Here is a 20,943-nt window from a genome sequence, read left to right as displayed (position 1 = left end):
AAACCGAGAAGAAGAAGAAGATGAAGAAGCCGACTCCAAGCTGTCCGACTTCAGGCGAGCTTTTTGAGACCTCCACCGGCTGCGATCGGCTATTCTCGTCTACTTTCGAGGTGAGCCGCAGCTCGTCTCAAACAATCCTACTGATGTGGACATGGATGAGGAAGAGGAGGAAGAGGTAGTCAGGAGAAAGGCCACAACAGGCCTTTGGTGGGAGGAATGTGGAGAAGATGGCAACTGTGACACACTAAGAGGCAGCATGGTAAACAGCCGCAGTTGGGCCGAGGAGCTCCAGGATATCTTTGCACCACAGACGGAGGATTGTTACAGTGGAGGGCGAACCAGACTGCCCAGCATCTCTGTGAGTGATTGTCTTTCTCTCTTTCTGTCTGAACCACACATGCACTCAATTATTCCATCTAGGTTAATTTGTTCTGACAAATTCCACTGCAGCTGTATAATAAAAAACACATACAAACTTAAAAGCTGATAACATAAAATAAAATGTGCACTTCAAAAACACACATTTTCAAATTAAGAGTATGCTTATCTCATGCATATACACATGTAGATACATTGTATGATTATAATAATGTAAATCCTTAATCCTTAGATTGTAATGTAAATCCTGATAAATATGAGTGAAATAGAAAAGGTGACAGCCTCTGAACCTGATAAACAATGTCCTTAGATGTTGAGCTCTGCATTGTTACACAACACTGGGAGAAATAACAGTTCGTGTGTACCCTGGTGCTCCCTTGTCTCTCTTACAGCCCATCACAGTTGACTCAGTGATGTGGAATAGGGCTGTAGGAGACATGATTAGGAGACAAAACAAAAAGATAACGTGCAATTAGAAATTCCCTGTTCTGCTTTTGGTTAACGAGTGTCAGTGCTTCTCAAAAGGGCTGACATTTATTAGAGGAGCAATTATTGATAAGCCATTTTAATGGTTTTGTCCAGTGTTGTTGTCTCATTTATTAGGCTAAGCCCAACATACAACCTTGCAACCAACCATTTATCCTTAAATCTAAATGGTCTGTCTCCTCTAATCGGGGCACAGATTTGTAGCCGCTGCAATCTGTTCCTTTTCTTGATCATAAGTAGAATTATGAGGAAAAAGCAAGCAAGTGAGGAAGATGGAGTAGCAGATAACAGATCAGGAGAGAAATACTGAGCAGCTCCACCCCCCCTCCCTCTTCCATCTCTCTCCTCTTCCGCTTTCGTCTCTTCCCACCCTTTCATCTCCTGCTCCCACATCTCCCCTCTCCTCTCTCGGCTGCCTCCCCCTCCCTCCCTCCCTCCCTCGTTCTCCTGCACAGAGCTGCAGTATATGAGAGGGTCTCCTGAGTCTAGCTTCACTGCAGTGTAGAGAAGGACAGGGCGGCTGTTTCAGTACGGTGCGCTGAAGGATGGTGCACCAGGAGAAACGCGTTTACCAGGTGTGTGGATTTGTGTTGAGTGATTCTGAGGGTGTACTGTAGCATGTGTAGCATACTATTTACAGGTAAACATGATAGCTATCCATCATGGTGAAGCTGCTGTAGAGAATTCAGCCATAATAGATATGTGCTTGAGGTGGCGTGGGTGTGTTCAGATGTGTTTTTCACCTTTTTTCATCTCCTCAGACAACATTTGGAATATTTCAATCCCTCACATAACATAGGTGTGTGTCTAATCATTTAACATGCTTTTGTTCCACAAATGAAATTACTGTACATAATTTACAGTGACCATGAGCTGCTTTGGCTACACCACATACTGTCTATGGGAACGGTAAAATAGGTGTGTGTGTGTGTGTGTGTGTGTGTGTGTGTGTGTGTGTGTGTGTGTGTGTGTGTGTGTGTGTGTGTGTGTGTGTGTGTGTGTGTGTGTGTGTGTGTGTGTGTGTGTGTGTGTGTGTGTGTGTGTGGTGACATTCGAATCGGCTGTCTGGAGTGGATCAGCAGCAGGAAGCAGAGTGTTGGTTGGGAGAGTGAAGGCCATCATCTATTATTTGTGGTCTTACATCACAGCCTCATCAAATGATGCATCACAAAAAAGATAGGGTGTGTGTGTAGGTTTGAGGTTATTTAGAAAAAACATTGACATTTAGAAGATATCTCATTTTAGAGATGTTATTCAATGGCGGTGCGTCAGAGGCACAAAGAAACACAAGGAGGCAGTCTTCTGGGCACTTGGCACTATCATACACTGAACAAAAATATAAATACAACACTTTTGTTTTTGCTCCCATTTTTCATGAGATGAACTCAAAGATCTAAAACATTTTCTATATACACAAAATAACCATTTCTCTCAAATATTGTTCACAAATCTGAAAAAATCTGTGACAGTGAGCACTTCTCCTTTGCCGAGATAATCCATCCCACCTCACAGGTGTGGCATATCAAGATGCTGATTAGACAGCATGATTATTGCACAGGTGTGCCTTAGGCTGGCCACAATAAAAGGCCACTCTGAAACGTGCAGTTTTGCTTTATTGGGGGGGTCTGGGGGGGTCCGAAAACCAGTCAGTATCTGGTGTGACCACGATTTGCCTCACGCAGTGCAACACATCTCCTTCGCATAGAGTTGATCAGGTTGTTGATTGTGGCCTGTGGAATGTTGGTCCACTCCTCTTCAATGGCTGTGCGAAGTTGCTGGATATTGGCAGGAACTGGAAAACGCTGTCGTATACGCCGATCCAGAGCATCCCAAACATGCTCAATGGGTGACATGTCCGCTGAGTATGCTGGCCATGCAAGAACTGGGATGTGTTCAGCCTCCAGGAATTGTGTACAGATCCTTGCAACATGGGGCCGTGCATTATCATGCTGCAACATGAGGTGATGGTCGTGGATGAATGGCACAACAATGGGCCTCAGGATCTCGTCACGGTATCTCTGTGCATTCACAATGCCATCAATAAAATGCACCTGTGTTCGTCGTCCATAACATACGCCTGCCCATACCATAATCCCACCACCACCATGGGCCACTCGATTCACAACATTGACATCAGAAAACCGCTCACCCACACGACGCCACACACGCTGTCTGCCATCTGCCCTGAACAGTGAAAACCGGGATTCATCCGTGAAGAGAACACCTCTCCAACGTGCCAGACGCCATCGAATGTGAGCATTTGCCCACTCAAGTCGGTTACGACGACGAACCGGAGTCAGGTCGAGACACCGATGAGGACGACGAGCATGCAAATGAGCTTCCCTGAGATGGTTTCTGACAGTTTGTGCAGAAATTCTTTGGTTATGCAAACCGATTGTTGCAGCAGCTGTCCGAGTGGCTGGTCTCAGACGATCTTGGAGGTGAACATGCTGGATGTGGAGGTCCTGGGCTGGTGTGGTTACACGTGGTCTGCGGTTGTGAGGCCGGTTGGAATACTGCCAAATTCTCTGAAACGTCTTTGGAGACGGCTTATGGTAGAGAAATGAACATTCAATTCACGGGCAAGAGCTCTGGTGGACATTCCTGCTGTCAGCATGCCAATTGCACGCTCCCTCAAAACTTGCAACATCTGTGGCATTGTGCTGTGTGATAAAACTGAACGTTTTAGAGTGGCCTTTTATTGTGGCCAGCCTAAGGCACACCTGTGCAATAATCATGCTGTCTAATCAGCATCTTGATATGCCACACTTGTGAGGTGGGATGGATTATCTCGGCAAAGGAGAAGTGCTCACGATCACAGATTTTTTCAGATTTGTGAACAATATTTGAGAGAAATGGTTATTTTGTGTTTATAGAAAATGTTTTAGATCTTTGAGTTCATCTCATGAAAAATGGGAGCAAAAACAAAAGTGTTGCATTTATATTTTTGTTCAGTGTATATAGATAAAAACTACACCCACGAAGCCGTCATTTGTATTTTGACTTTCAGGTTTAAACCCACACAGCTCGCATGACCTAAACGTGTTTGCAGTTGACAAAAATAAATGAGATCTAAGGGCAGCTATATTTGGAGATGAGATCAAGTCAAAAGTGATGAATGATTCAGGGGGAGCATAAGAGGCGGAAAATGGCACAATTGAATCAGGACAGTCGAACTAGATGCTGGAAAACTTCTTCCATACATCGTTATTGGTATAAAAGAAACAAAAAAGCGAAAATGTCTCTCATGTGAGATAAGCTTCTTGAAATCGACAAACCAATAGCTGAATGACATAGCATTTTTAACCATCAACACAACATTGGCTGCTGTCTTGATAATGGACTGATAATGGACAAGCAAAGGAAAATCATTATTGAAAATGTGGTTGTAGGTGATTACCAGAGATGTGTCGGTTCCTGTAATTGGGTCTCAGTAGTTTCATGGCATTTAATAGTTCATTGACAAATATTTAGAGTATGGATATTGTTTTTTTTATCTTTTTAAGTTCTCGGGTATGGTGCTGCCTATCCCAGGATGTATTTTGTTGGCAGCAGTGTCATGGATAGGTTGTCAGTCTACAACTCTACATACATATACTTACTTACATATTCATAGTTTGAGTTCCTGTTTTACCTGAGATGTATGTCTCTGAACTGTGGGAGACAATCAGACCACACACATCTGTCTTATGTGACTTTTTAATTGCAAATGCAGTTAAGTATTGATCATAGGGACTCATCGGAGAAACAGGATATTTAGTTTTCTGTGTATGATGGGCTGTAAAATGTTAAATAAACGTTTTCCAAACCTCATATTTTTAGGAGTCATAGATTATTTAAAGATATAATAGGAAACGAGAGAGGAGGAGTGTAATGTAAGGAGTGATGCCTACCTGATATCTTAGCCTATGGTTGATTATTTTGTTATAAATGTGTTAGCTAAGCTATGCTAGTGTGTAAGCTATTTATACAATTGCAATGTCTGTGTCATTATGTGTCAGCTAGCAGCTGGATTATCCCGTGAAATGTGTGAAAAGCATAACATTGGATTGCATTACTGCTACATATTTTGCATTTACCTTTCCCCACATAATCCATAATCGTCCCTCCTCAGTTTTTTTTTCATTTCATCACCTTCTCTCAACCGGGAAGTGTATTCATAGCTTTAACTGAAATAGCATCTACACACTCATTTTAATAATTTCTTCCTGCGAGTGTGTCCCACTCGGTCAATCAAGCAGAGATGGAACTAAAGCAACAGCAGCATTATTATTACTATTCTTTGTATTCAAGTATTTTTCTCTTTTTTCTGGCAGGCCCAGAGGAATGACAGAGAGTCCATCAGGCAGAAACTTGCCCTTGGCAGTTTCTATGACGACGAGCCCGTCATCTACACCAGCTGCAGCAAGAACGGCCTCTCCTCCCGGTGGGTTTGAAGTGTGTGTGTGTGTGTGTGTGTGTGTGTGTGTGTGTGTGTGTGTGTGTGTGTGTGTGTGTGTGTGTGTGTGTGTGTGTGTGTGTGTGTGTGTGTGTGTGTGTGTGTGTGTGTGTGTGTGTGTGTGTGTGTGTGTGTGTGTGTGTGTGTGTGTGTGTGTGTGTGTGTGTGTGTGTGTGTGTGTGTGTGTGTGTTATTTCTAGTATGGTTTGATCAATGGAGGCCAGCACCAATATTTTGTGTTAGCTTCTGAGAGCTGACACTTGAGATCATTAGATGTTTTCCTCTGAATGTATTCTGGGACGGATGGCAGGGGAACAATGAAACACGCGCTCGATTGAATTAGTTGTTGATCCACCAAAAAACATTATTAATCTAATTAAAGCATGTTATAACATAGCTGCCCCTCCTATTGGCATACCAATATCAGTCTAATCCTATTTTCCATTATTGTACAGGACACAAAAAGTATTAAGGGAAAACATCGCTGTCACTTACAGTTACTCATCATTTGATAGTAATGCTCATTATGGGTTGAGGACATTCTCAGACTAATTTATCTATAAAAATATGAATACTTTTTGACAGGCATGTAATATTGTGTATTTAAGTGACATGAAAAATACAAGCAGTTATTTAACTACCAGGAGAGGGTGCTATTCGGTAGATCACTTTATATATTAACTAAGGACTTGCATCCAAAAACACACAGATCAGAAAAATAAAGTAAATGAGAGTGGTGCCTTTATGGAAGTCCATTTGGAAAAATAGAGTCATGTAGTGGACAGCGCAACAATGTCATAATTGGTTAAGTAAATAAGTCGATTTATCTTGTGCGTCTGAGCTTATGTTGGACTGAGCAACACACAGAGGAATAGGGGAACTTATTCACATAACAGACAGAAATGCAGATGGAATATGAAAGATTGCTCATAAAGCCACAGTCAGACCAAGGGAATCGACATTACACTAAACAATTTACAGCAACAGAAAAAGAAACTTGAAAATGAATTGAGGAGGTGCAGCGGAGGTGGCACCGTGGTTAACTCTTGTTGCGTAACAAGTTGCCCACAATGAAACTCTGCCCAAGCTTCGTGTGTGTCAACAGATTTTAAATAATTTCTCACGGTGGGAGTAAGTGTCGATGCCAAACACTTCCTTTGTCAATAGTGTAACCAACTGCTCCAAAAAGCATACATTGTCAACATAATTAAATATGAATATCTATATTTATGATTATATAGTATAGCTTTACTATTATTATTGTTGATCATAATATTTTCATATCTTTGTTGTACAGAATAATTGTGCAAATGTGTGTGCATTAGTCCAGCAGTTTATATTGATGCTGCCCTATTAGTTTTCTAGCACCTAAACAGTATTGTGCACTGCATTTTACAAAAGTGCAACACAAATAATATTTAGTATTTTGCATCTTCCAATTAATTGCTAAATGTTTAACAATAGGCACTGAATTTGATTTTAGTTTGGTATTGTGAAGGAAAATTCTGGAGCAACGACTCAACACAGTGAGAACATGGGAGAGCTCGGCTATATGGCATACACTGAAGATTATTGGAAGTTACGGCCGTAGAATTGATAAAGACATTGCTGCAGCCACAAAGTGACAAAGCTCCATGCCTAACCAATCCTGAAGATCTCTCACCAAGTATTTATATAGTTCTAGACACAACTATTGTCAAGAGAAGATAGAAAGTGGCAACCGAGGTCGCATGCCTGAACGCTGACGTATAGGGATAAACTGGGTAAAAGGCAGAGCCTTAGGAAAATATTTTCCTCAACAGGTATGACGGATGAAATCAAAGGAAATAATTTCCCTATGTAAATTATTATGTCACAGGTTTTGGAAACATGCACACACACACAGTGAAAAGGGTTGCATTAAATCAGACATAACCTGGTTAACCAAAGCGAGTACAACACAATTCTACATTATTTTGATGACAGCTTTGACCTCCAGTAAGTCTCTGGCACTTTGGCTTTCTCACGAGGGGGCGTTTACATCAAACAATGGGGCCGCCCCGCTCTGTTACTGGCTGCTGTTTAAGGAAGTGCTGTTCTCTCTGCGGCCCACATGCTCCTGAAAGAAGAAGTGATGCCCAATATAAATCGATGGCTGTTATTGGTTGCACTGGAGTCATGTGACCTCCAGTGGAAGTGACGCGCACCCTCTTGAGTTTAGCTTGGTGTGGAAATTCCAACACCATCCTGTCCGGTTTGTGATGTTGTATAAGGCATTGTTCTATCCCAGTTTAAGGGGAGGTTACTTTGGGTTGATAGGTTATTTCAGTCATATTATAATGATCTGCAACTGAGTGAATGCTCTCTCCAGCTCTTGGAAAGGCTGAGGTTGAGAGCCTGTTGTTGTTGTTGTTGTGGCTTTAGTTGTTTCATTCAAGCTCACAGTTGCTTTTGTTCCTACTCGATTAGGTCACAGACTGGGACTAAAAGTATGAGGACATGATTTTAGCATCTTAAAAAAGCAAAACAATTGCGTGTTAAAGGTGGGGTAGGTAAGTTTGAGAAACCGGCTCGAGATACACTTTTTGTTATATTCCATGGAATGCTCTTAACATCCCGATAGCAATGAATATCTTAAGTGCTTTGACAACAAATCCATTAAAAAATGTCATCTGTGGAAGCCGTAGTACTGTAAAAAGCACGACCAATCATCTGAGCCGGCCCGGCTAAAATAACTGGATGGCCTACCTGCCTGTCAGCCTTCCATCTGTGCACAAACTTATCTCGTGCCCTCATTGGTCATGTGCGTTGTGTGTGTTGGAGGAGGGGCTCTGTAAGGAAGTGGCATATTTTTCCCGGCTGTGTATTTTCAAATTCTAGCGCACTCAAGCTGGTTTCTCCAAAATTACCTACCCCACATTTAAGGAGAGTAAGTCATTTAATTAATAGAAACTAAAACCCATTAGTGCTTTTCCAATGAATCGAGCTGAGTCTTTATGTAATCTGACACACGAGCTACAGTGGAAAAGTTGACTATAATTTAGCTTTTTTGTTGAAATGACATGGATAATTTCATTTCATACTTTATTATTTTCAAGCTTAAAATGTAAAAAATACATCAAGGCCTTTAGAACCCTCTCTTCATAACTGCATGGTGTTTTGAAAATGTCTCTGAAATGTAATCTTGTTGAAACCTACATTATACACACATAACTCCTACATGATGTGTTTTTTTACATTATGTATGTTTATAATGTCTAAAACACAATCTGCAAAATAAGTCAGTAGTTTCCTTTTCACCATGATTAAACATTAACCATTTCAGCATCTCTAACATTTCCCCTGTCATGTTCTTTACTCTTTATGTTTTCCACTCAGACTGCCGAGTGGGGTGAACCTGCAGGTGTGTTTCGTAAACGACAGCAGCAGTGACAAAGACAGCGATACTGAGGACAGCAGGACAGAGACCAGTCTGGACACACCCTTATCACCTTTGGTATGAACAGCTTGGAAAGTGTCTTGTGTGCAACTCTGTGGAACAACAACGTGTGAGAACAATCACCTCCAACATTGTGACATTATTTACATAATTTCTTCCACAGAGCAAGCAGAGCTCATCGTTATCGGACCGGGACACGGCGGAGGAGGACTCTGACCCGCTGGATGACTGCGGCGGGTTCTGGCGGGTGCAGAGGAGGCTGCAGGAGGAGGCCCGGGTGGCGCTAGCTCTGGCTCGACCCATGGCCCGAATGCAGGTGGAGGTGGAGAGGCAAATCCAACTGCACAGACGCTCACCTGTGGCTGACCTGGTTAGTCAGTGAGAAAATAAATACAAATACAGACCAGGGGATGTCATCATCATCATCATCGTGTGTGTGTGTGTGTGTGTGTGTGTGTGTGTGTGTGTGTGTGTGTGTGTGTGTGTGTGTGTGTGTGTGTGTGTGTGTGTGTGTGTGTGTGTGTGTGTGTGTGTGTGTGTGTGTGTGTGTGTGTGTGTGTGTGTGTGTGTGTGTGTGTGTGTGTGTGTGTGTGTGTGTGTGTGTGTGTGTGTGTGTGTGTGTGTGTGTGATATATTATCGTTACTGGTGACAGGGGACAAAGATTGATCTATATATAAAGTGACTTACTAAGCCTCGTTACAGTAAACACAGCATAATAAAAATGACAAAAGTCACTAGAATTGCAGAAATAGAATGGCAGTCAGGGGTAATAATTTAATAGTTGTCTGTGACTAAGAGAAAAACCCGAAAACTGTGTACCAAAGGGAGGGACAGCTATATTGACATTGGCAAACACATACTTTATAATTTAATATGCATTATTACTGTTTTACTTTATTTACATTTTGTACATTTTGGCATAGTCATTTCCCTTTTTTGTGTGTTTACCTAAACAGCTTCCCCATCTGCCCCACATCAACGAGGGCTTGATGAAGAGGAACCTGAGGAGAGGAGACATGAGAGACATGAGTCTGGGACAGCTGCAGGTCATCACGAATGACTTACACTCACAGATTCAGAGTGAGTAAAGAGAAAGACACACACACACACACACACACACACACACACACACACACACACACACACACACACACACACACACACACACACACACACACACACACACACACACACACACACACACACACACACACACACACACACATCAGTAGCATCTCATTGAAGTGGCGTACCACTGTTGGCATGTTAAAAAGCATTTTCCTTTACTATGTCATATTTTAATAAGGTGAATAATGAAAAACAGCACTGATTTGGAATTGTTGATACACATAAGGGCCTCAGACTTTCTTCATCATCATGGGTGAAAATAAAACCTGAAATAAATACATTTTTAATAAATAACCTGAAAACAAGGTTTATAAATAACAATGCTGATGATTATATTGAAGATTCATGCTATTGTGTGCCCTAGTAGGTCAAAGTAGTATACCATTTCAGAAAGGATGTTGGTTTGAATCCAGCTAAGTAACTCCGAAATATAAAACAGAGGCCAAAACACTTAATACTTGATTCTCCCCCTTCCTTCCAAAAATCTTTCCTCGACCAGCATAGTGGAATCTTCAACAACCCTTTAACCCTTAATTGGAGTTGATTCATGTTTAATCTTACACAGGTCTAAATGAAGAGCTGGTGCAGTTGTTGCTAATGAGGGATGAGCTGCATGTGGAGCAGGACGCCATGCTGGTGGACATAGAGGATCTCACCAGGTGAATCACCTTTTTCTCTCTGTCAAAATCTCAATGTCTAGCCTAAATGTTGTAGGAGATGAGTAGAAAAAATAAGCTGTCGTTGCACAGGTACTGTTCGCCTGTGCTCACTTTAATGTACTTCTTGTCTTTGTTGCGACAGGCACGCTCACAGCCATCAGCGGCACCAAGCAGAGAAAGCTATCTCTAAATGAACACCTCGTCTACACGTGTCCGTCTACACGCCATCTTACCTCCTGCTCCATAGACTGTCCCCAGTGTTACTAATAAAAACTCCATCTGTGCTGTTTCTGGAGAATTAACTATACCTGTACTGTAATATTAACACACAGACACCGCATAATGTATTGCAGCACAAGATGTTGTTGAAGAACAGGGCATCTCAAAAGAGGCTGAGTGATGGCTGGTTTCAGTATGGACACAGTTGCATTGTGCAGACTTTTCACCACCACTCAGCACGATTAATCATGCCATATTTTATAGAATAAGTTGAATCCTTTCAATGTAATTGCATCCCCTAACCCCGATTTACCTCTTAATGATTTTGCACAGTACACTCGTGTATGTTAATGCTGGGTGGGAGAGATCGCCTGCACATCCCTGTTTCTCCCATGACTGGAAACGTATCAACTTTTAGGGGCCACACCTTGCTGAATTTGTCTTTTGTTTGTTGTATAGCTCACTTGGTAGAGCTGGCGGTCCATGTATTGGGGGACCCAGGATCGAATCCAGCCTGAAACCATTTATGCTAGTCAAATAAAAAGACAAGATAAACCTATATTGATATCTGTAGGGAATTTCAGGGGTCATAGCAGCAACAGCAATACAAGGTAACACGGGATAATGCAGGTGAAAGCACACAGAGATAATAAGAATAATAATTAAAAACAAATAAGTGAATGCCTTTATGTACTCGGTATAATAGACAAAATGACAATATATGGCTTGAAAAAAGGGATAATAAAGGATAATTATAAACATGTAAAACAAATTAATCACAACCAAAACATATATCTATTTTATCTGTTCAAAGGGTTTATAGACATACTGTATGTAAATGTTAAAAGATGCTTTATTAAAAAGGATGAAAAACATGCCTTGTTGTCTGGCTGTGTTTAAGTGTTTTCACTCTCAGCTTTTTAGGAATGTTATTTACCACAAAGTCACATTTTCTTTTTCTATGATATGCTTCATCGATTAATGTACTTGATTGTAAAAAAACTAAACTCCAGTAATAAATGTTTCCAGTGTGTGAACTTTTTTTTTATTTGGCTAGTTTTCATGAGAGTTCATTTGCATTTCATGGTTTTGCATGTTCAGGGGTTTATGAGATGATCTGTAAATCATTACAAAAACATCAATTGTTTCATTGAGGTATGCTTGGGAAGATGAGTCCGCTCTCTTTGACATCTTCAGCCTCAGAGTATCACGGGCGGCTGCAGCGGAGTTTTCTGCTCATTCACACATTCACACTTATGTAACCGAGTTTTGTGGAGGATTACCACAAGCAAAAAAGAGGAACAACTCGGACAGACAAAAATAAAATGACATGCATTATGAGGTAATCCAAATTAACTGATATTATTACTATTATTATTATTATTATTATTGTAGTAGTATTAGTAGTAGTAGTCAAATTAAAAAGTAACTGAGTCAGCAGAAAACAACAACACTTTTTATAATGCAAATTCTTTTTAGCATTTCAACACACTTGAGTTGTATGTATTGTTTTTGTATTTCTGATAAACCTGTAACATTTTTACAATAAATAATTTATTATATCTATTTTCTAGAAGCCAACATCTGAAAACATGACATTTTAACTAGTTTGAGTTCATTAAAAACAAACACAAAATTGTTTTCCAGATGTAATTAATTCAATATTTCTGCAAATCTAATAAACAGGCTTTTTTTTCTCATATCAGATTGAACGAGTAGTTTATGTCATGTATTTTTGTATCCATCTACCATTACAATTAATTGTGATTGTTTGGTATTATTGATACACTGGACATTGGATGAATGTGCAGGATTAGAGATTATAATAACATATGACAAATGAACAGCCACTAGTGTGAACCTCAATTACTCATCAGAGTGTGTCTGTTAATTCCAGTTTCACAAAGCCATTTGGTAAAGTAGGGGAACATTACACAACCTTAACTTTACACTTTCAACTTACAGCTAGGTGTAAATTGCATATAGATGTTGAGGGAAATCCCTGCATCGGTGGGTATAAAACACTTAAGGATATCTGAGTTCAGTCAGTTACAGCACATCATCAGAATCATATCCAAGATGCCTCTCTTCCAGCTCTGTGAGTATAATGTAACCTGGCTGAACAGTATTTTCTTTTTGCAAGTTGTTTAACTCGTGCTTTACAAAGGAACTATATATTCTGTCCTTTTTGTTGGTCAGACTTCACTCCTGCACTGCTGCTGCTCGTGCTCACCTGTCCTCAGGTCAGCCAGTCTGTGCCTCTGATGGTTAAAGGAATGGTGACAGACTCCTTGGTTTTCTCCGCTCAGATTCTTCTACACAACATCACTGATGCACTCACTAAGGTATGTTTGAAACACTAACTAAAATACACTGTGATCTTTAAAGTGTCTTTAATTTAAACATGATATTTCTGTTTGCTAGGATGAGCTGTTCAGTGGAATCAACTGCAGTCAGGAGATGGTGAAGCTGAACAACGAGACAGACACGCCATCAGTATGCGCACCAAAGGTACATTATTAGTATGTTTACATTTAACTGTTGGGAGTTCTGTTGTGCCTCTGTTTTACTTCAAACTAAACTGTGTTTCTCCTGCAGGGATCAAAATGCTCAGGAATCAATAAGACGGAATTTGATCAGGTGGGTTTTGCTCTGTCTTTGTGACAAATATAATTTATTAAATATAAATATATAAATAATAAATAAATGTTGTAACTGTTTAATTATTTAACTTAGAAGACAAAACAACATCATATTTTTGAAAGAGCCTATTAATTAGCCTATTATCATTTCATCTGATTTACAAATGTATAATTTAACAACCAAAGCAAGAAGAAACATCCTTTGACACATTGCTGAGTTCTTTTATTCACTTCACTTTAGGAGTAACAGCTGTCCAATCTAATGAGATTTGATACAATTGTTTATACTATTTTGATCATGTCTATAATATATATTGAGAGGTGTTTATAGTCATCTGTATTTAAAACGAAAAAAAAAATAAGAAAACACATTCAAAACAATGATTACATTATACACTACATTTAACTGAAAGCTTTCTGACAGCAACAACAAAAATGTAAGATTGTGAGCTTTGTAAAGATAGATTTTAAAACAGGGCTGTTCCAATGGACCGCATTCAATTGTACAAGGGAACAATACGTGTGTGTACAGAATGTGAACTTATGAACTGTTTCTCCATCCAGGATTTATGTCTGGAAAACATAGGGAAGGATCTGCATCACTACTTCACATTTCTAGCTGCTCAGTCGGACCCTGACAAATTAATCGACCCAACTCTGTCTGGTCTCAGAGAGCTCATGCAGGTAAATCATTTGCCACTACTCTCTCCATAAACACACTGTATTCTTGTATGTTAGGCCCAATCACAATTAGAAATGTTAGTATTAAAACATTTTATGAACTGTGAATAGGACATTTTCTGGTTACGCATGATCGCTTAGTTGAATTCATACGCTGAAGTTTAGATCTAAAGCAACATGCATTTTTCATGAAGGACAACGGTTAACATTGATAAATATGAATCATTTTCTCTATACAGAACTTCTTCCCAAAGCATCTGCCATCAGACCTGGTCTCAGAGGAGGTAAGAGATCTCTTGATACCATGATTTAATTGGTCAAGGTATCTTTGCAGAGCTCAAGAAAAGTGTGCTTATTTATATGTGTCTAATTGTCAAGAAATCAGAGATTGAACACTCCAACTCTAAACATTGTTGGAAGAATTGTCATTGTCTAATTGTTATTAATTATTTCCTAATTCTTCTGTCTCTTTAAGGATGCCTCAGAGAATTCAAGCAGCTTCGATAAAAAGCTGAACCTCTGCAAAGTGCTGAAGGGCTTCCATCTCCGCAGCATCACAATCAACAGAGTCCTTTCTTACATGAACTCTGGTGAACAGACTAAATGAGAAAAATGAGCTCTAATAGATCAGGAGTTTCAAAAACCACACTTCAGTCTACTTTATGACTGTTTACAGTACACATTTATTATTATTATTATTATTATTATTATTATGAAGTAATGTAACTTATTTACATCAATATGGTGTGTTAAAGTACTTTTTTTAAAAGTGTATTTAAAGAATTTTTACTATTTATTTATTTATTAATGATATTAGACTATTTATTTTCCACTATGTATTGTCCTGTCATTCACTTGGTTCCAAGAATCACCAAATAAAAATTTTTCCTGCATAAATCCTGCTGATTATACTCTCATTTATTTTTTTCAGAAAATGTATTACTGTTAGATCATATATATATAATATTCTATACATTGACATTTTATTGGACTTTTTCTTCTTGTTGGTTATTCTAATGAATTCAATGATTTATAGGAAATTTAGATTTTTTTTTTAACTTACAATATTCGTCATTTAAAATGGTCCTCCAATCCTAACATGTGATTTTCTTTTACTATTGGGCTATGAAAACCGCCTGACTGTATTTTCCTGTAACCACTTCAGCCCCTAAGGATTAGTTGTATGAGAATGCAAGTTAGTGTTTGTTTACACTTGGTTTGGAAACTCCAGTGTTAATAATCAACTTACTATTATCTGTCAGTAAAACGTATTTTGTAATTCAGAAGGATGTGAAAGTCAGTCAAAACGTGTTAAGTGTCTGACTTAAGGTTTATTTATAAACACTAAAAAAAATGATACTTGAATTAAGGCAGAGTTAGGATTTGGGCTTAACTATAAGGTCAAGACTAGTGAAGTCTACGGAAAGCATTGTCAGTTGATGTTTGAAATATAGTCGAAATCACAAATAACTCAAAATGAATGGTGAATGTCTTAAAAGACTCCACTTAGTGAGCTGCTTCATGTTCACTTTCAGTGGGCACTGTTGGCCTCTTTGTTTTCCGATGTGATGTTTTGAAAGAGCTGCTACAGGTTGGTTATTCATTAAAACCTCACTGAAAGGGAAATAAGGCGTTTGTTTTTTATTTGAATCCTTTGCTTGTCTAAAGAAATTGGCACTGAGACTTTTGGCTTCTGGGGTTGAAAGAGACCTATGACGTTTGTGACACATGAGTGCATTACAAAATGCACTCCCCCCCCCCCCCTTATCACCTGAATCTCCGCCTAGAGTACCATAGTGTTATTTTTAACCAAATATCTCTCAGAGGGGCGTGGGAGTGGCTCCTTATTTTCATCTAAAGTAACAGACAGAGAATCAGCACTTTTGAAACAGGGCTGAAACAGAGGGGTTTATGGGATGCTACAATTCATGATCTTTTGGGTATTTCGAGCCAAACACTTCAGAGACATGTTTTGTATATATCTGAGACCTATTATATATTGAAGAAAAACAGTATAATATGGGACCTTTAAATACTCTTTTAAAAATAAACACTTTAAAAAGATTTCTCGGGCAAAAACATTCATCATACTGCTACTTTGATTCCAAAAATCCTACCACTAAAGCAGAAACATGTGTTAAAACATGAAAACAATAATTTCCTGCATTTATAAAATGTAAACATGTAGGTATATCAAAACATTTGAAGAAGGGCAGCCTTTATGTAGGCAAAGAATCTTCTTCTTTATATATATTTTCGACTGTGGAATAACAAATATATGAATATAATTGTCCTTATTTACTTACATTTTTTACACTCTTAAACTAAGAAAACGTTTGAGCAGCTGGTATTATTATCTAACCCGAAACGGTGTCAATGGAGATACAATAGGTTATAAATGCAGCTGTAGTGACACCTAGTGGTGAAATTAGTTTATAGTATAAATAGATTAGCCAAATGACGATGCTAACAAAACGTGTAGCCTTTATGTGAAGTTTTTATTTATGTTTTTAATTCATAACAAAGACTCAAAAATGATAAACACTTTGATGTCGACACGTTCCAAGTAATGTCCAGCAGACATGCGCAGTTCATCTGGGTTTAATCAGTCACAGCCCGCTCACAGGTGTGTTTGAGTTTGGTTACTTACAGCTGTGGTAGGCGCCTCTCTTTCCAAACCTGTCAGAGGACAATAATGGACGTCCACAGAAGCTCTTCTTGGTCGATTATCGTCCTTATCTCGCTTTCCGCCCTCATAGAGAGCCAGTTATTACAGAACCGAGGCTCCAGCGAAAGAAAAAACCTAAACTTCCCTAGCAGCACTCATGGAAACATCCAGCCTCAGTTGGCTGCGGGCCAGCGGCAGCAAAGCGCCGGGCTCAGCGTGCGGCCTCGACCCGTCTTGGTCCACTGCCACCCGGACTCGATGCGGGTTGTGGTGCAGGCCGACATGTTTGAGAAGGGCCTGCAGGTGGACTACAGACATCTGCGCCTGGGACCGGGTTCAGTGAGTGAAGGGAGTGCATGTGGAGCAGTCCCCTCAGGAGAGGCGGAATACACCATCCAGGCCTCCCTCTGGGATTGTGGAACTAAACTCTCGGTAAGCATTACATTACATATTGTATTGTATGTAAGCTCAAGTGAACTTGCTTAGTCATTTTTATTACTGGTTTAGGTTCGAAACGCTTTTTCTAGAAACATGGCCGCCCATGTTTCTAGAAAAAGCGTTTCGAACCTAAACCAGTAGATGATAAAGTGTTTTTGTGGCTTCTTGTGTCTCTGTGGTCGTTTTGTTTGTTATTTTGTCTGTGTGTGTCTCATACTGTCTTTTTGTAGTGTTTTTCTTGTTGCAGTAGTGGTGGTTTTGCACCATTTTGTAGTTGTTCTGCGTATCTTTGGCATTAATTCCTTGTAGTTACTTCATGTCTTATGTGTCTCTGCAATCAGTTTGAGCCTTGACATGTTCACAATGGGGGCCCATAGGCCTGTTTACTAATCCATCCATGTTGTTAATGTACTATTGATGTGTTTATTTGTACTGAAAGACTATCATTCTTCCTTTCAGTCGACAAAAGAGAAGATTATCTATTCTAATGTTCTGGTCTACTCTCCTGAACCTTCCCCTGATGGTTTGCTTAGACTGGATGGAGCAACTATTCCAGTTGAATGTCATTATGAAAAGTAAGTCCTTTATATTGTGACATGCATGTACATGCTTATTACTACTATTTGAAATATTTCTCGAACACACCGTATATTTTCAGGAGGTATTCTCTGGATGCCATCTCCGTGCATCCCACCTGGGTTCCTTCTGTCTCCACAATCTCAGCAGAAGATCAGATAGACTTCAATCTTCTACTGATGACTGGTACTAATGGCATAACATGATCTTGCGTCTTTTATTATTCTTGTGCATCTTAGTCGTATGCTACACTTTTCACAATTAATACTTCTCTTTGAATATGCCTGTTGTACAACCACATTTCAAAATGACTTGTTTACATTTGGATTTCTCTTTTTCGTCCTTGCAGGTGATTGGCAGTTTGAGAGGGGATCTTATTCGTACTTCTTGGGTGACACCATTAATTTTCACGTTTCTGCCTTCATGGGTAACCACATGCCCCTGCGAGTCTATGTGGACCATTGTGTTGCCACAGCAACTCCCGATGCAGAGGATACATTAAGATATGACTTTATCGAGCATTATGGGTAAATGCCAAAGATTGTTATAGTAAGATAATCGTTCTATTTTTTTATTGTTGCAATTATCAGCTTTCCCAATCACGGTCTTCTTTTCCTGCTCTAACAGATGTCTAACTGATGCTTACCTGACAAACTCAAAGTCACACTTCCTACGAAGAGTTGAAGAGAATCAGCTTAGGTTTCAGGTTGAGGCCTTCAGGTTCTACCAGGCACCCAGCAATCAGGTTGGTTATTTTTTCTGTCTGTGACATGCACTTTGAACACGTTAAAACTGTAAGACTTGATAAGTTTGCTATTTTTGTTCAATACACATAAACCCTAAAGAGGAGCTTAAACATGTTTCACTGAACTTCTCTCTCTCTCCCATAGGTCTATATAACCTGCTACGTGAAGGCTGTTCCAGCTGTGCTAGCCGACAACTCTCAAAACAGGGCCTGCTCTGTAGTTGAGAACAGGTATTATACTAATTATGCATGTTCAGTTTTCCTGTGCAGTGTCCTTGTAATATCAGAAAAAAGGAAATTAGTTGTAGCATTTCAATTCCAATCATCTGATTTGTCTCCACTGTATCAAACTTGGCGATCTAACTTCACAGAATTGAGTTTCAAAAATGTCCTCCCTATCCAGATGGAGGTCAGGTGATGGGAACGACCAGGTGTGTAAAAGCTGTGATGTCACCCATGGGGTGGAGGAGCCTCTGGCAACAGAACCCCCTAAGACTATCGTCAGCTCCAAAACATGGCCCACCGAGACTTGGCAGAGCCGTTTAGTCCAGAAGAATTCAGAGGAACCCGAAGCACATTTTGTCCGTGTTCGTCCAGGAAGTCAACACAACAAACAGCAATCCTCTGCTAGAGTGATGAAAAGAGGAGCAGAGTACAAAGCAGGTGAGTACAACAAATGGTGATGACTTCTTACTTTTATTTACCTTTTTTTATTTAAGATCAATCTATGTGCAGTGCAATTTCACTAACCTCATTGACACATTTAACCATTTGAGCAATTTGGAAAACCGAAACATTCCGAACACACCAAAAAGATTAATGCACACTAAATGATATGTTGTTTTACAATGGTAATGTGTTAAAAAAAAAGAGATTCAATTTATACCCGTTTTTAATTGTGTTATTATTTTAATTTTATTATTATTAATGTTGCTTTTTGTGCAGCCGAAAGAGACCTATTCACATTTTTGTAATTTTGTTTTACAGAGCGAACTATCCAGTTGGGACCCATTACTGTCTTCCCATCAAACGCATTTGACAAAAAGCCATCAGACAACAAAACAGTACTTTGACCAAAGAGCCGGACCTCCTGAACGCTGACTTGTACAGAATTAAAACATTTTGGACAGAACACAACTCCTGTGAATACAGAAGTATCATTCTTAATACCATCTCACTTGGAATAAGGTTATTTGAGTACTTTTCACATTTCCAATTACTGTTATAGTTCAAATGTTTTCTGTAAAAACAATTCCGAATAAACATTTAACTTGGCTTTTTTTAACCTGCTTATTACAAAACACATGAGCATTATAATGATCTCAATTATTTGTTCTGATTTTTCTTTTTTTTCCAACATGCATCCTGTCGTTCTTTGCCAAGAACTTGATATGCCTTTTAGCAAACAATTCAATTAGCATTGGGTTTGAAGCACTCAAGTCATTGGGCCAAAACGGCACAAATGGATGTCAAAAGGTTGCATTGTGTAGTTGAGACAAATTCATCCTTCTGTCATCCACTGTAAAAATGCATTTCACATAATCCCGATTTTGATCTGAGAAAAAAAGCAGACACGCTTTTAGGAGCACTTCCTGCCATCATTACCACAGCCTACCCATCATGTCCTCCCATTATTGATTAATCATTGTGAGGGTATATGCAGAAATATAGAATGTTGTCTTTGCTTACTTCTTCCAGTAAAACAATTAAGTCAATTGTGTGATTATTGGTCACTTTAGGGACCTGTATTAGAATAGTTTCCTGGAGAAAGAGTGCTTATTAGTGACCATTGTGTAAACCACTTTGAAAGCCTACCAAACCATCGCAGCCTTCCCAGGAAATACCTGCCCATTAATGTATAAATATTGCAAATGGAAATGTTTCGGGCTCCTGCTTTCTGGAACACTTAGTTAGTAGTTGTGGGTTTGGTTGTGTCAGCACCTCAGACAGCGAACACCCATTGTTTCCCTCAGTGGGCGTGTTGAGCGTTGTCCCTGGTGCTGAATCATCAACAGTCTCTTCTGCAGTCTGCTGGTTTAATGTCCCCTCCCACCTTCACAATTAATCAAAGGCTCATTTCTCAGTGCTGCAGACGGTCGATGTCCTGGGCGCCTGTTTACTTTCATATCCAATGAACAAGCCATCGGTGTTTACGTTGGCTGGACGGCATCAACATAACCCTTAAGTGCATAATAAATCAAGAGCAGATTGAAGTACACTTAAGAGTTCATGTCAAGCTTGTTGGCATATTCATATGCTGCAGAGAGGGATTCAGCTGTCTGCGTAGCCCCACTTGTATAGTGATAGCTGACTGCTGACGGTTCAATGTGTGAGCAATTTTTTTTTTTTCGTTATTTTTCTCCATTTTCCGGTATTTTTCTATGTCTCGTGGGCTCGCAGTTGATAGCTCCGCTTCAACGTTTCAGCCAACCCATCTTTCAGAATATTGAGTGAATCTTCTTGCCT

The 20,943-nt window shown here is 39.6% G+C and overlaps 3 protein-coding genes across 4 annotated transcripts; all 3 read left to right on the top strand.

Moving 5' to 3' along the window:
- Positions 1–21: 21 nt before the first annotated feature.
- Positions 22–11,760, top strand: LOC117462505 (schwannomin-interacting protein 1-like). Of its 2 annotated transcripts, none has more exons than XM_034104751.2 (7): positions 22–358; positions 5,181–5,290; positions 8,660–8,777; positions 8,884–9,090; positions 9,678–9,801; positions 10,415–10,508; positions 10,651–11,760. In XM_034104751.2, exons 1-7 carry the CDS (start codon positions 152–154, stop codon positions 10,700–10,702), a joined length of 912 nt encoding a protein of 303 aa, XP_033960642.1. In that variant the 5' UTR covers positions 22–151; the 3' UTR covers positions 10,703–11,760. The 2 variants fall into 2 exon arrangements, with proteins under 2 accessions (XP_033960642.1, XP_033960643.1); XM_034104752.2 differs by lacking the exon at positions 22–358 and adding an exon at positions 1,308–1,439.
- A 1,046-nt stretch (positions 11,761–12,806) lies between these two features.
- On the top strand, positions 12,807–14,716 carry LOC117461720 (interleukin-12 subunit alpha-like). Its single transcript, XM_034103606.2, has 7 exons — positions 12,807–12,825; positions 12,927–13,072; positions 13,152–13,238; positions 13,326–13,367; positions 13,934–14,053; positions 14,290–14,334; positions 14,526–14,716. The coding sequence occupies exons 1-7, from the start codon at positions 12,807–12,809 to the stop codon at positions 14,655–14,657; spliced, it is 591 nt and encodes a 196-aa protein (XP_033959497.1). The 3' UTR covers positions 14,658–14,716.
- A 1,985-nt stretch (positions 14,717–16,701) lies between these two features.
- On the top strand, positions 16,702–19,752 carry LOC117461874 (zona pellucida sperm-binding protein 3-like). Its single transcript, XM_034103866.1, has 8 exons — positions 16,702–17,150; positions 17,616–17,731; positions 17,815–17,918; positions 18,082–18,259; positions 18,360–18,477; positions 18,623–18,708; positions 18,881–19,140; positions 19,465–19,752. The coding sequence occupies exons 1-8, from the start codon at positions 16,746–16,748 to the stop codon at positions 19,548–19,550; spliced, it is 1,353 nt and encodes a 450-aa protein (XP_033959757.1). The 5' UTR covers positions 16,702–16,745; the 3' UTR covers positions 19,551–19,752.
- The last annotated feature ends 1,191 nt before the right edge of the window (positions 19,753–20,943 follow it).

Source organism: Pseudochaenichthys georgianus, chromosome 17, assembly GCF_902827115.2.
Source record: "Pseudochaenichthys georgianus chromosome 17, fPseGeo1.2, whole genome shotgun sequence".
Classification (NCBI taxonomy): domain Eukaryota; kingdom Metazoa; phylum Chordata; class Actinopteri; order Perciformes; family Channichthyidae; genus Pseudochaenichthys; species Pseudochaenichthys georgianus.
Note: the sequence above shows the minus strand (reverse complement) of the source record. Positions and strands in the feature narration are given on the sequence as shown.

Excerpts from the sequence above, each read along its gene's own strand:
- LOC117462505 (XM_034104751.2), top strand. The coding sequence starts at position 152 with ATGGATGAGGAAGAGGAGGAAGAGGTAGTCAGGAGAAAGGCCACAACA. Across the intron at positions 9,091-9,677 it reads GCTCACCTGTGGCTGACCTG|CTTCCCCATCTGCCCCACAT; the intron begins GTTAGTCAGTGA and ends TTACCTAAACAG. Across the intron at positions 10,509-10,650 it reads GACATAGAGGATCTCACCAG|GCACGCTCACAGCCATCAGC; the intron begins GTGAATCACCTT and ends TTGTTGCGACAG.
- LOC117461720 (XM_034103606.2), top strand. Across the intron at positions 13,239-13,325 it reads CATCAGTATGCGCACCAAAG|GGATCAAAATGCTCAGGAAT; the intron begins GTACATTATTAG and ends TTTCTCCTGCAG. Across the intron at positions 14,335-14,525 it reads CAGACCTGGTCTCAGAGGAG|GATGCCTCAGAGAATTCAAG; the intron begins GTAAGAGATCTC and ends TGTCTCTTTAAG.
- LOC117461874 (XM_034103866.1), top strand. The coding sequence starts at position 16,746 with ATGGACGTCCACAGAAGCTCTTCTTGGTCGATTATCGTCCTTATCTCG. Across the intron at positions 17,151-17,615 it reads ATTGTGGAACTAAACTCTCG|TCGACAAAAGAGAAGATTAT; the intron begins GTAAGCATTACA and ends TCTTCCTTTCAG. Across the intron at positions 18,260-18,359 it reads GACTTTATCGAGCATTATGG|ATGTCTAACTGATGCTTACC; the intron begins GTAAATGCCAAA and ends CTGCTCTAACAG.